Below are 13,910 nucleotides of genomic sequence, written 5' to 3'. Positions count from 1 at the left end.
ATGCCATACAAGGAAATTGTATCTCCTCTTCCTAATCTTACTTGAACCATATGAGAACATTATTTTGCTGAATGAGTAAGTTTTACCAAGAGTACATGTACAACTTAAAAAAAAAAAATGGCCTGGATAATCTTCTGATACTTAAAAAGAAAATCTTCTAATAATTTACTTATTTAGTTATTAATATTTTACTTATTCCTACTCTGTCTGCCCTTATGTCCCACTATCTATCATGTAAATTGTAGACATTTATATTGACTGTCCCTAACTTGACTAAAATGCCTCCCTATTTTCTCCTATTGCCAAAGTGATCTTGATGATAGAGTTTTAATTATAAAGAGTTTATTGAAAGGTAAGGAAAAAAATCTTCATGTATGGTATATAATTCTCTCTCTTTTTTTTTCTTTTTACTTTTTTAAATAGAATTTTATTTTCAAAATATATGCAAGGATAATTTTTCAACAATGACCCTTGAAAAACCTTGTGTTCCAATTTTTCCCTCCCTTCCTCCCACACTCTCCCCTAGATGGCATTTATTTCAATATATGGTAAACATGGTAAAAACATATGTTAAATCCAATATAGACATACATCTTGCTGCACAAGAAAAAGCAGATCAAAAAGTTAAAAAAAAATGAGGAAGAAAATATAATTCAAGCAAACCACAAAAGAATGAAAATGCTATGTTGTGATTCATGCTCAGTTCCTACAGTCCTTGCTCTGGGTGTAGATGGTTCTCATCACAAGATCACTGGAACTGGCCTGAATCATCTTATTGTTGGAAAGAGCCTCGTCCTTCAGAATTAATCATCGTATAATCTTGTTGTTAGCATGTATAATGATCTCCTGGTTCTGCTCATTTCACTTTGTATCATCAGTTCATGTAAGTTTCTTCAGGCCTCTATGAAATTCTTACAGAACAATAATATCCCAAAACATTCATTTTCCATAACTTATTCAGTCATTCTCCAACTGATGGGCATTCATTCAGTTTCCAGTTTTTTGCTACTGCAAAAAGGATTGCCATGAACATTTTTGCACATGTGGGTCCCTTTCTGTCCTTTAAAATCTCTTCAAAGTGATTCTTAAAGCACAGATCTAACTATGTCAGTCCTCTGCTCCTTAAGTTCCAGTGGCTCCCTACTGCCACTATGATTTTTAAAAAAAGTCGTTTGGAATTTAAAGGCATTTGTAACTCAGTGTTAGCCATGTATATTTTCTACTCTAGGACAGGTGCATTTGCTTTTGTTCTATTTTTCTGAAACATTTCATCTTCCATAGCAATGCCTTTCACTGATTATGCCTCAAGCCTGGAATGCATTCTTTCCTCTCTGCCTCAGAGGCTTTTTCTGATGCCTTGAACTGCTAGTGCTCCTCCCTCACTGTGTATTTATTTGGTAGATACTTTTGTGTGCATTTACATGTTATTTCCCCAAAAAGAATTTGAGCTCCTTGAGGAAAAAGAATATTTTCTTTTTCTTTTTGCATTTTCAGGATCTGGTATAGACAAAGTTTAATAAATCCTCGCTGGCTGATTCATACTTCACCCCTGTCTCTTATTCTTCACTCACAGCATCTACTACACAGGACTTAGATTTTCTTTCTTCCTATGCTGGTCTTGCTTGTTTCTTCCTCCTTGATACCTTTCCCAAGCAAGCAGAAAAAAAAAACCTCATTGTCACACCTGACTCAACCTCACAATTACACTATCCTTCACCTACATATTTATCAGTGGCTTATAAATACTCTTATATATTTAAAAGCACATTGCTTATTCTTTCTTTATTACTTTGCTGATTTAAGTCATATAAATCTTTGAAGAAGCTGCACATTTTATTGATTTGTACCCCCAAACGTATTACCATTGGACCTATAAAAACTGTGGCATTCTATAAATGTTCACTGGGTTGGAAAAAGCTCATATAAATATAAGAAGCTTGAGAGATAGAGGTATATATTGTGCAAGAGATGGGGGAGATTGTTCAGTGGGTTTGGCAACTGTTTTTATTGCCTAGATTTGATTATTAACCTTTGGCAGGCTAATACAAACATTTCTCTTGATGAACTATTTGACAATTCAATAACTACTGTTACACAATTTTCTCATTTACTAATGAAAAAAGAAGAGTACATTAAGAACTGAAAATCCTCAGATTTAATCCTGGCTCTGCCATTAGTTTATTTCATGACCCCAGGCATGCCACTTTTTTCTGGGCCTCAGGGTTCCTTATTTATAAAATGACAGAATTTGGTCAAAACAAATTTTAAGTCCCATTTCTGCTCCAACATCCTACAGTACTACAACATAGTTCAGTTATATAATACTAAAACCAAAAATATTTCTGGGAGCATGGGAAATGGGAACTGAACTATGGGATGGGTGAGGGTGGGTATATGAACCTTTGGAGACTTCTTCAGTTCAAATCTACTTTCATGGGTGGGGGCTGTCTCTATTCTATTGCACTAAGATGCCAGTTTTGTTTGTTTTTGGTTTTTTTGGGGGGGAGGAGAGGGTAGGGAAAGATAGGTACCCCAATATACTATTGGTAGAGATTTGAATGGATTCATTTTTTTGTAAATCTATTTGAAATTAAGGGCAGGTAGGTGTTGCAGGGGACTGAGGGCCAGGCCTGGAGTTAGGAACACCTGAATTCAAATCTGCTCTCAGATACTTACTAGTTATATGACTTTGGACAAATAACTTAACTGTTTGCAGTTCCCTCATCTGTAAATCTATCTGGAGATAGAAATGGCAAACTAACCCAAGAAAATGACAATAATGAGACATCATACCAAAATGGGTGGGATACAGCCAAAGCAGTAATTAGGGGAAGTTTTATATCTCTACAGGCCTACTTGCATAAAATAGAGAAAGAGAGGGCCAACGAATTGGGTTTACAACTAAAATTGCTAGAAAAGGAACAAATTAAAAACCCCCAGACAAACACAAAATTTGAAATTCAAAAAATAAAAGGTGAGATTAATAAAATTGAAAGTAAAAAAACTATTGATTTAATTAATAAAACTAAGAGTTGGTTTTATGAAAAAACCAACAAAATAGACAAACCCTTAGTAAACCTGATTAAAAAAAGGAAAGAGAAAAAGCAAATTGATAGTCTTGAAAATGAAAAGGGTGAACTCACCACTAATGAAGAGGAAATTAGAACAATAGTTAGGAGCTACTTTGCTCAACTTTATGCCGATAAATTCGATAACTTAAATGAAATGGAAGAATACCTTCAAAAATATAGCTTGCCCAGATTAACAGAGGAAGAAGTAAGTAGTCTAAATAGTCCCATCTCAGAAAAAGAAATAGACCAAGTTATTAACCAACTTCCTAAGAAAAAGTCCCCAGGACCAGATGGATTTACAGGTGAATTCTACTAAACATTTAAAGAACAACTAACTCCAATGCTATGTAAACTATTTGAAAAAATAGGGATTGAAGGAGTCCTACCAAATTCCTTCTATGACACAGACATGGTACTGATACCTAAACCAGGTAGATCGAAAACTGAGAAAGAAAACTATAGACCAATTTCCTTAATGAATATTGATGCTAAAATCTTAAATAAGATATTAGCAAAAAGACTTCAGAAAATCATCCCCAGGATAATACACTATGACCAAGGGGGATTTATACCAGGAATGCAGGGCTGGTTTAATATTAGGAAAACTATTAGTATAATTGACCATATTAATAATCAAATTAATAAAAACCATATGATCATCTCAATAGATGCAGAAAAGGCATTTGATAAAATCCAACATCCATTCCTACTAAAAACGCTTGAGAGTACAGGAATAAATGACTATTCCTTAAAATAATAAGGAGCATATATTTAAAACCTTCAGTAAACATCATATGTAATGGTGATAAACTAGAACCTTTCCCTGTAAGATCAGGAGTGAAACAAGGTTGCCCACTATCACCATTACTATTCAATATAGTACTAGAAACTCTAGCCTTGGCAATAAGAGCCGAGAAAGAGATCCAAGGAATTAGAGTAGGAAATGAAGAAATCAAATTGTCACTTTTCGCAGATGACATGATGGTATACTTAGAGAACCCCAAAGACTCTGCTAAAAAGCTATTAGAAATAATTCAGAATTTTAGCAAAGTCGCAGGATACAAAATAAATCCACATAAATCCTCAGGATTTTTATACATTACCAACACAATCCAACAGCAAGAGATACAAAGAGAAATTCCATTCAAAATAACAGTCGATAGTATCAAATATTTGGGAATATATCTACCAAAGGAGAGTCAGGAATTATATGAGCAAAATTACAAAACACTTGCCACAAAAATAAAGTCAGATTTAAATAATTGGAAAGACATTCAATGTTCTTGGATAGGCCGAGCAAATATAATAAAGATGACAATACTCCCCAAACTAATCTATTTATTTAGTGCTATACCAATCAGACTCCCAAGAAACTCTTTTAATGACCTAGAAAAAATAACAACAAAATTCATATGGAAGAATAAAAGGTCAAGAATTGCAAGGGAACTAATGAAAAAAAAGTCAGAGGAAGGTGGTCTAAGTGTACCTGATTTAAAGCTATATTATAAAGCAACAGTCACCAAAACCATTTGGTATTGGCTAAGAAATAGACTAGTTGATCAGTGGCATAGGTTAGGTTCACAGGACAAGATAGTGAATAAAAATAGCAATCTAATCTTTGACAAACCCAAAGATCCCAAATTTTGGGATAAGAATTCATTATTTGACAAAAACTGCTGGGAAAACTGGAAATTAGTATGGCAGAAACTAGGCATGGACCCACATTTAACACCACATACTAAGATTAGATCAAAATGGGTCCAAGATTTAGGCATAAAGAACGAAATCATAAATAAATTGGAGGAACATGGCATGGTTTACCTCTCAGACTTGTGGAGGAGGAAGGGGTTTGTGTCCAAGGGAGAACTAGAGACCATTATTGATCACAAAATAGAACATTTTGATTACACCAAATTAAAAAGTTTCTGCACAAACAAAACTAATGCAAACAAGATTAGAAGGGAAGTAACAAATTGGGAAAAAATTTTTACAGTTAAAGGTTCTGATAAAGGTCTCATCTCCAAAATATACAGAGAATTGACTTTAATTTATAAGAAATCAAGCCATTCTCCAATTGATAAATGGTCAAAGGATATGAACAGACAATTTTCAGATGATGAAATTAAAACTATTTCCACTCATATGAAAGAGTGTTCCAAATCACTATTGATCAGAGAAATGCAAATTAAGACAACTCTGAGGTATCATTACACACCTGTCAGATTGGCTAAGATGACAGGAACAAATAACGATGAATGTTGGAGGGGCTGTGGGAAAACTGGGACACTGATGCATTGTTGGTGGAGTTGTGAAAGAATCCAACCATTCTGGAGAGCAATCTGGAATTATGCACAAAAAGTTATCAAAATGTGCATACCCTTTGACCCAGCCATACTACTACTGGGCTTATACCCCAAGGAACTACTAGAGAAGGGAAAGGGACCTGTATGTGCCAAAATGTTTGTGGCAGCCCTTTTCATAGTGGCTAGAAGCTGGAAGATGAATGGATGTCCATCAATTGGAGAATGGTTGGGTAAACTATGGTATATGAATGTTATGGAATATTATTGTTCTATAAGAAATGACCAACAGGAGAAATACAGAGAGGCTTGGAGAGACTTACATCAACTGATGCTGAGTGAAACGAGCAGAACCAGAAGATCATTATACACTTCAACAATGATACTGTATGAGGATGTATGCTGATGGAAGTGGATTTCTTCAACATAGAGAAGAGCTAATCCAATTCCAATTGATTAATGATGGACAGAACCAGCTACATCCAGAAAAGGAACACTGGGAAATGAATGTAAACTGTTATTTTTACCTTCTGAATCCAATTCTTCCTGTGCAACAAAAAATTCGGTTCTACACACATATATTGTATCTAAATTATACTGTAATATATTTAACATATATAAGACTGCTTGCCATCTGGGGGAGGGGGTTGGGGGAGGAAGGGAAAAAATCTGAATAGAAGTAAGTGCAAGGGATAATGTTGTAAAAAATTACCCATGCATATATACTGTCAAAAAATGTTATAATTATAAAATAAAATAAAAAATTAAAAAAAAGAAAAAAAAATAAAGTCTTTCATAGTCTGAAAAAAAAAAAAAAAAAAAAAAAAAAAAAAGAAATGGCAAACTACTCTAGTATCTTTGTCAAGAAAATTCCCAAAGGGGTCCTAAAGAGTTGTACATTACTGAACACCTAATTTGGAATTATGCTAAATATGTGACTAAAATGTTCATAGCCTTTGATCAAGTCATAGACCACAAAGAAATCAAAGAGAGAAAGAAATATTCATAGCAAAAATATTCATATGAGGACTTTTTCTGTGGTAACATTCAAGCAGAAACCAAGCAGATGTGCCAATTGATTGAAGAATGGTGAATCAATTTATGGCACTAAAATATGTTTATCAAGCCATAAAAAAAATGAAGAATTCAGAGAAACACCAAAAATGCTTTTGTGATCTTATCCAAAATGAAATTAACAGAACCAGGGGGGAAAAAAAATACACACACACACACACACACACACACACACACACACACACACACACACACACACACACACAGCAGATATAAAAAATAAAACAATGAAATGATATATAAATGTAATGACCAGTTTGGCACAAGAGAATAGCTAGAAAAATCCTCCTCCTCCTTCTCTTCCTCCTCCCTTCTCCTCTCTTATCTCCCTCCCTCCTTTCCTCTCTCTTCCTCTTGTTAAAAAATCCTCAATGATCTTAAAGAGGGAAAGGGACCTGTATGTGCAAAGATGTTTGTGGCAGCCCTCTTTGCAGTGGCCAGAAACGGAAACTGAGTGGATGTCCCTCAATTGGAGAATGGCTGAATAAATTGTGATATATGAATATTATGGAATATTATTGTTCTGTATGAAATGACCAACAGGATGATTTCATAAAGGCCTGGAGAGACTTATATGAAATGCTGCTGAATGAAATGAGCAGGACCAGGAGATCATTATATACTTCAACAACAATACTATATGATGATCAATTCTGATGGACGTGGCTCTCTTCAACAATGAGATGAACCAAATCAATTCCATTTGTTCAATAATGAATAGAACCAGGCTACACTCAGCGAAAGAACTCTAGGAAATAAGTGTGAACCACTACATAGCATTTTCAATCCCTCTGTTTTTGTCCACCTGCATTTTTTATTTCCTTCACAGGTTAATTGCACATTATTTCAAAGTTTGATTCTTCTTATACATGTTGTATTTAACATATACTTTAACATATTTAACATGTATTGGTCTACCTGCCATCTGGGGGAAGGAGGGGAAAAATTGGAACAAAGGGTTTTGCAATTGTCAATGCTGAAAAATTACATATATCTTGTAAATAAAAAGCTATAATAAAAATAATAATAAAAAAAAAAAATCCTCAATGGCTCCTATTTTGGCCTAACATTAAAGCCTTCGACCACCTATAATCTTTCAGACTTATCTCATATTACCCTTCTTTAGATACTCTGTGATCCAGACACATAGTGAACTATTATCTATTCCCCAAATTTAATATCCCATTTTTTGTTTTTATGTCTTTGCATACATCAAGTCAATAATATACACCTTCCTCATTTCTATCTTGTGGAATTCTTAGTATTCTTCAAGGTCCAGATGACAGTTCAGCTCTAAAGTAAGGCCCAGATCTCCCCAGCTGCTAGTTCCTCTCTTACTTCCCATAATAAGTCTTGAATCTATTTTGTATATGCTTATAGAATGTATTACTTATGACAGTATGTAAGTTCATCAAGGATAGGGACTCTTTTACTTTTGGCTTTGTATCCCCAATGCCATGTACATTATGGGTACCTAAAAAATGCTTGTTAAAAAAAAAGTTCTCAACTGTACATAGCACATCTACAAAAATTAATCAAGTATTAGGGTATGAAAATTTCACATGTGCAGAGAAACAAATACTAACCATCCTTAATGAACAATTATGTAATAAAAAGTATGTTTAATAAAAGGACTTTTGAAGGAAGAATTAAAAATTGAAGATTAAATTACATGATCCTAAAGATTTGTTAGACATCAAAGCAGAAACTACAAATGAAGAAATAAAGCAAAATAAAAACAAAAATAAAACCCAACAATACTGAATCAATAAATAAAACTAGGTGCTATTGGGGGAAAGGAGCTATTAAAATCAAGCTTGACTAAAAAATGCTTGTTGAATTATTGACTAAAAATCTTTCTTAGGACTTTTAATTATTACATCATAAAACCAGCTTTCCCACAAAAAATCCCACAAATACTTATGAAAATGTGTAAACTGATAAAGAAATCTGAAATTCTGAAGGAATTTCTTCTGTTTATTATAGAACTACACAAAAAGATGGCTTTATGAAAACATACTCCAGTAGAAAGTTGAACTAGAGAAGCCAGAACCAGATTAGATACCTGAGGATGATGTAGAAAAGAATAGGATAGAGTTATAGCCAGACAAACAAAGGTCAATCATGAAGAAAGCCATACCAAACTTCTATAAACACGAATCTAAATCCTGGCCTGTCAGAAAAGAAATGAGCACAGAAGTATCCCCTAGGGTTCAATGTTAGTCTTAATGAGACAGTGCTTAGCTATATACTCCTTAAGTCACTGACACTAATAGCAGAAGAAACATGGGCAACTCAGTATCTGGCCACCACAAAAGGATAGGCAGTTAGTTTATTCAGGAAGCCTATGATCTCTAACATGTCACTATGGGTTATCAGAGTTACAGCAAGGTAAAGGATCAACTCCTGAATTAGAATTATGCAAACATGAAAGAAATCAGTAAAGAACTAAATATAAAATGGACCATCAGGAGACTGAAAGAGTTAGGGTTTGAGGAAACTATAATATCAGCCACCCTATTAACATGAGCAGCAGTAATGGCATTCAAATTACAGAGGATACATTTTAAGTTCCAAATTGCCTCCTTTTCTCCTTTCCCAACTGCACTAGAAAAGGTCACCTTTTGATGTAGATTTAAAAATATGTGTAAACCATACTATGTATAATTCTATTAGCTCTTTTTTTGGAGATGAACAAAATCTTCCTTCCCAGGTCCTTTAGAGATGATTTGAGTATTTGTAATACACAAATAACGGTCATTCACAATTACTTTTTGAACAATATTGCTGTTACTACATACATTGTTCTATGTATTACAGATACAGTTGTATTTCTTCAGTATCATATATCACAACTTGTTTAGTCATTATCCAACTGATGCACTCCCCCTAAGTTTCCAGTTCTTTATCATAACAAAGAGAGCAGCTTGAAATGTTTTACAACATATGGATTCTCTCTTTCTCTTGGGACGCAAACCTAATCGTGTTATTGCTAAGTCAAAAAGTATAAACACTTTTATAATTCTTTAAGCATAATTCTAAATAATTGAAGCAGTTTACAATTCCTATTCCAAATTATTGTTGTGTAAGAAATGACCAGCAGGATGAATACAGAGAGGCTTGGAGAGACTTACATGAACTGATGCTGAGTGAAATGAGCAAAACCAGGAGATCATTATACACTTCAACAATGATACTGTATGAGGATTAATTCTGATGGAAGTGACTATCTTCAGCAATGAGAAGATCCAATTCAATTCCAATTGATCAATGATGAACAGAACCAGCTACACCCAGCAAAAGAACACTGGGAAATGAGTATGGACCACAACATAGCACTACACTCTTTCTGTTGTTGTTTGCTTGCATTTTTGTTTTTCTTCCCTGTATTTTTACCTTTCTAAATCCGATTTTTCTTGTGCAACAAGAAAACTGTATGAATATATACACATATATTGTATTTAAGATATCCTTTAATATGTTTAACATGTATGAGACTGGCTGCCATCTAGGGGAGGAGGTGGAGAGAAGGAAGGAAAAGTTGGAACAGAAGTGGTTGCAAAGGTAAATATTGAAAAATTACCCATGAATATGTTCCGTCAATAAAAAGCTATAATTAAAAAACCCCAAAAACCCAAACACAATTCCTATTCCAATTTTTCCATATCCCCTCCAACATTTGTTATTTTTCCCCTTCTATTATTTTAGCCAATTTGACAGATATCTCAAAGTTTTAAAATTTGCTTTTCATTTCTTTTTTTTTTTTTTTGAGGCTGGGGTTAAGTGACTTGCCCAGGGTCACACAGCTAGGGAGTATTAAGTGTCTGAGACCATATTTGAACTCGGGTCTTCCTGAATTCAAGGCTGGTGCTCTATGCACTGCGCCACCTAACTGCCCTCTGCTTTTAATTTCTAATCAATAGTGAGAGCTTTTTTTCATGACTACATATAGTTTTGATTTCTTCATTGAAAAAATGTCTGTTCATATCCTTTGAGCATCTATCAATTGGGGAATGACTTATATTCTTATAAATTAGACAAAGCTCTCTGTATATTGGAGATTTGCGACATTTACTTGAATATTTGCTAAATTGAACTATTAAAAAAAACTGAGCCAATAGTGAATTACTGGCCAACTAGATACCTGGCACAAGGATTTATGTTGAAATATATTCACAAAGTCAAAACTTCCTCATAACAAAAATGAGCAAACTGCCCAAACTTACATAGCTTACCTCTCATAAGCTTCAATTACTGTACAACGGGGCTCCAAAGATTCTGTCCTAATCTGATCAGTAACATCTATCCTCTTATCAAAATACTGACATGAGCCCTGTATGCCATCCTTATTGTCCAAGATCATATGGATGGGATAAACATCTTCTAAAGGGACTGGATCTCTCCTTGACTCCAGAATTCCAGTTTCAAAGTCAATTTCTTCATACCTAAAATGAAAACACAAATAATAAATCATGCTGATTTTCAAGAAACAAATTCTCAATGATTCTACAAAGGAGAACAGACCAATCAATAAGCATTCTGTATTTACTTGCTAGGGAAGACAAAGATAAAACAGGCCTTGAATTCTCAAGAAATTTACATTTTATCAATGCAGACATTTATCTATATAAAATATATATGTACAAAATAAATTTGGTCATTTAAGGAAGCAGGACATGAACAATTAGAGGAATCAGAAAGGCTTATCTGTAGAAGGTACTTGAGTTCAGTTTGGAAGAGAGACAAGCAAAAATGAAAAAGTATACCCCGAGATGGGCTATGGGAATGTCTAATAAAAAGATATGGAGAAGAAAGTATAATATATGAGGAATAGGAAAGACCAATTTGGTTGACTATGTATATTAGGAATGGAATTAGTACATAATGAGAACATCAATGTGGAACTGAGTAGGGGAAAGATAAGGTGATGACATGACCATAACCATGGTAAGAACAAAACCATTGGCAGCTATATGGCCAACTAGAAACTTAAAGTGGTGAAACAGTCTAGACAAGAGAGCTGTCTTAAGATACTGACTGTGAACAATAATAAGAGGATAAGTGGAAGATATGTAATAAAACTCAGAAGAGACTCTTCTGTATTTTAAGATCTAAGAGTCATTTGAATAAAGATGATAAATTTAGATTATTCAATTTTCCGAGTTGTCTCAGGTACATACCATTTTTAAAGGCAAGTCTTCTCCAGCAAAAACTACCTCTCTATTCTAGTAGCCAGCACAGTGATTTACATAAATAAATGCTTGTTTAATTTAGTTGAGTCATGTATTCCCTCTCCAACTCACTAGAGCTATCTAGAGTATAATAGTTCTCAACTGCCTTCAATGTTTCTCCCTTATTTCTGGATCACCTTGGTTCAAATTAGTATTTTTGGGCCAAGCTAAGCCTTCTTTTTTTCTTCTCTAAACCTCACACTCCCTCAATTTCCCTCACAGTATCCCAACTATCAGGCTTCCATTGTCCTTAAAAGCTTTCTTAGATTCTTCTTTCTTTTGCTTGTAACTTTCACTATAGTATCATTCATTCCCATCACTTTAGCACTTTAGCACTATGATGAGAAGCTGCACAATGTAGTGGAACGAGAATTGAACTGCAGGTTCACAAGATTCAAGTTGAAATCTCCTAGTAGTGTCTGTATGACTATGGACAAATTACTTCTCTGATCTGTCTCTCTGCTTCCCCAAAGAGGGATTAATAATATTTATATTACCTACTCTACTAGAGTATTATAAGGAAAGTGACAGGAGTGAACCCTGAAACTATATCCCCTTTACTTTGTAAAAGGGAGATTCGGGGTCTCAAGGTCTCCCCTGGGAAAAGCATACCTCTACCAGACAAGGATCTCTTAAGTGGTTTCATTCAGTTAGAAATCTTGGTGGGGACTAATTGCACCCTCTATTGAGTTGAAGATTAGCCTCAGTTAACTGGTCTCATTCAGTTGGAGATCTTTGCCTGATATTCTTATTGAGTGGCTAGAAATTCTAAAATAAGTACTCTCTTTTCAATTGGAAATCTAAGCCTGGGGGCATTGACAACATCGAGGGATTCTCATTCAATTATGAATGGAAGCCCTAGCCTCAGACTGCTAATAAAAGACAATTCTTTCCCATTGGACCTGTGTCATCTCCAACCAAAGGGGATTCCCCACCTCAGTTATCACACCACTAATACCACATCAAAAGCACTTTGTAAACTTTAAAGGATTATATAAATGCTAGCTATTTTTCCTAATGTTTTACAGTCTATAAAGTTAGTAAGATGTGTTTTCATAGTGTTGTATCAGTTTCCTTTTAATGTCCTGACCCAGTTTCCCTAATTGTCCCACCACAGTTACTCTGCCTCAGGCCATAACCATTCCCTCTTAATCATTAGAATGTTTGATAGGATAAAGGTCTTATATCTTAAACATCATTAGAATATCAGGAGCCTCTCCCTATCTCCAGTACTCCCTCCATTATGTCATCCCCATCCTAGGGGCCTCCCCCCATTAGGTCATTGTTCTTGTTACTCTATAAAAATCTTTGTATCTGAACTTGGTTGCTGGATTCTTGGAGATGATAGTCTCATTCAGCCCTGGGACCAAAGCATGGATCAATTTGATCCCAGCAAATCTCTCCCTTTCAAATAAAATATTATAATTCTCTAATCTCTATCTTGCCTCAATTTCTCTGGCATTACATTTTTGAGGCTTCCCATTGAGATATTAGAAAATGAGCACAGGATTAGAGATTAGAGACCTTTGGGTCTGCCTTGGGCCTCAGGGCGGCTGGAGATCTGGGTTCTTGGCCTGGAAAGTCTATGGAAAAGAGAGCAGTTTTCAGCCACAATCATGACCCGATGGTGGACATTCCATTTTGGCCACTGGAGAGTAAGTCTAGATGTTTTAAGATGTTTATCTGTTCTGTCTGTGCTAGCATCTGGATTCTCAGACTAATAAGACACAATTCTTGGTATTCTAGAGTATAAATCTGGGTGTCTTTTTAAGACACCATCTGGTTCTGGTTTTGATGTTACTGTCTTATTGAATGTTGTAATTGTGCAGTCTATGTCTGTATTCTGTGTTCTGTATAACTTGTCTCTGTGTTAAAGAGCTCTGCTAAAGATTTAAGAACAATGATTAAGAATTGATTATTTCAATGTTACATGTGCTTAGTATAAAATTTGCTTGTGATTTTTAACCTGTTGCAAAATCTTATCTGATTGAAACTCAGGCAGGAGAAAATATTTGATTAGGAATTTTAGGACGATTCTGAAATTGTGTGAAATTTTATTTTAGGAAGTGAAAGTACTGGGAAGATAGTTGGGAAGAGAAAGAAGAGGTGGGGGAGAGAGAAACAGGAGAGGATCTGTTGTCTTCAAAGGTGAAATTTAAATTTATCCCCCCAACCCCCAGTGCTTTCTGCTACTTTAGCAATGGAGTGTTGTAGGTTTGAGAATTGTTTAAAGT

General features: G+C 34.8%; 2 protein-coding genes across 3 annotated transcripts in view; one reads left to right on the top strand and one right to left on the bottom strand.

Annotated features, from left to right (window-relative positions):
- The window catches only part of GTF3C1 (general transcription factor IIIC subunit 1), a 130,465-nt gene that overhangs the window by 98,335 nt on the left and 18,220 nt on the right, over positions 1-13,910 (bottom strand). For both annotated transcript variants that reach the window (XM_074282772.1, XM_074282773.1), the window contains exon 2: positions 10,681-10,890. In XM_074282772.1, the coding sequence (XP_074138873.1) occupies positions 10,681-10,890 (210 nt within the window). The remainder of the gene's footprint in view (positions 1-10,680; positions 10,891-13,910) is intronic.
- Positions 13,286-13,910, top strand: part of KATNIP (katanin interacting protein) — a 252,434-nt gene continuing 251,809 nt past the window's right edge. The window contains exon 1 of the mRNA XM_074282774.1: positions 13,286-13,331. Coding sequence (XP_074138875.1) covers positions 13,301-13,331 — 31 coding nt within the window. The 5' untranslated portion in view covers positions 13,286-13,300. The remainder of the gene's footprint in view (positions 13,332-13,910) is intronic.

Source organism: Sminthopsis crassicaudata, chromosome 1, assembly GCF_048593235.1.
Source record: "Sminthopsis crassicaudata isolate SCR6 chromosome 1, ASM4859323v1, whole genome shotgun sequence".
NCBI lineage: Eukaryota > Metazoa > Chordata > Mammalia > Dasyuromorphia > Dasyuridae > Sminthopsis > Sminthopsis crassicaudata.
The sequence above is the reverse complement of the archived record's forward strand: the minus strand, read 5'-3'. Positions and strand labels throughout refer to the sequence as shown.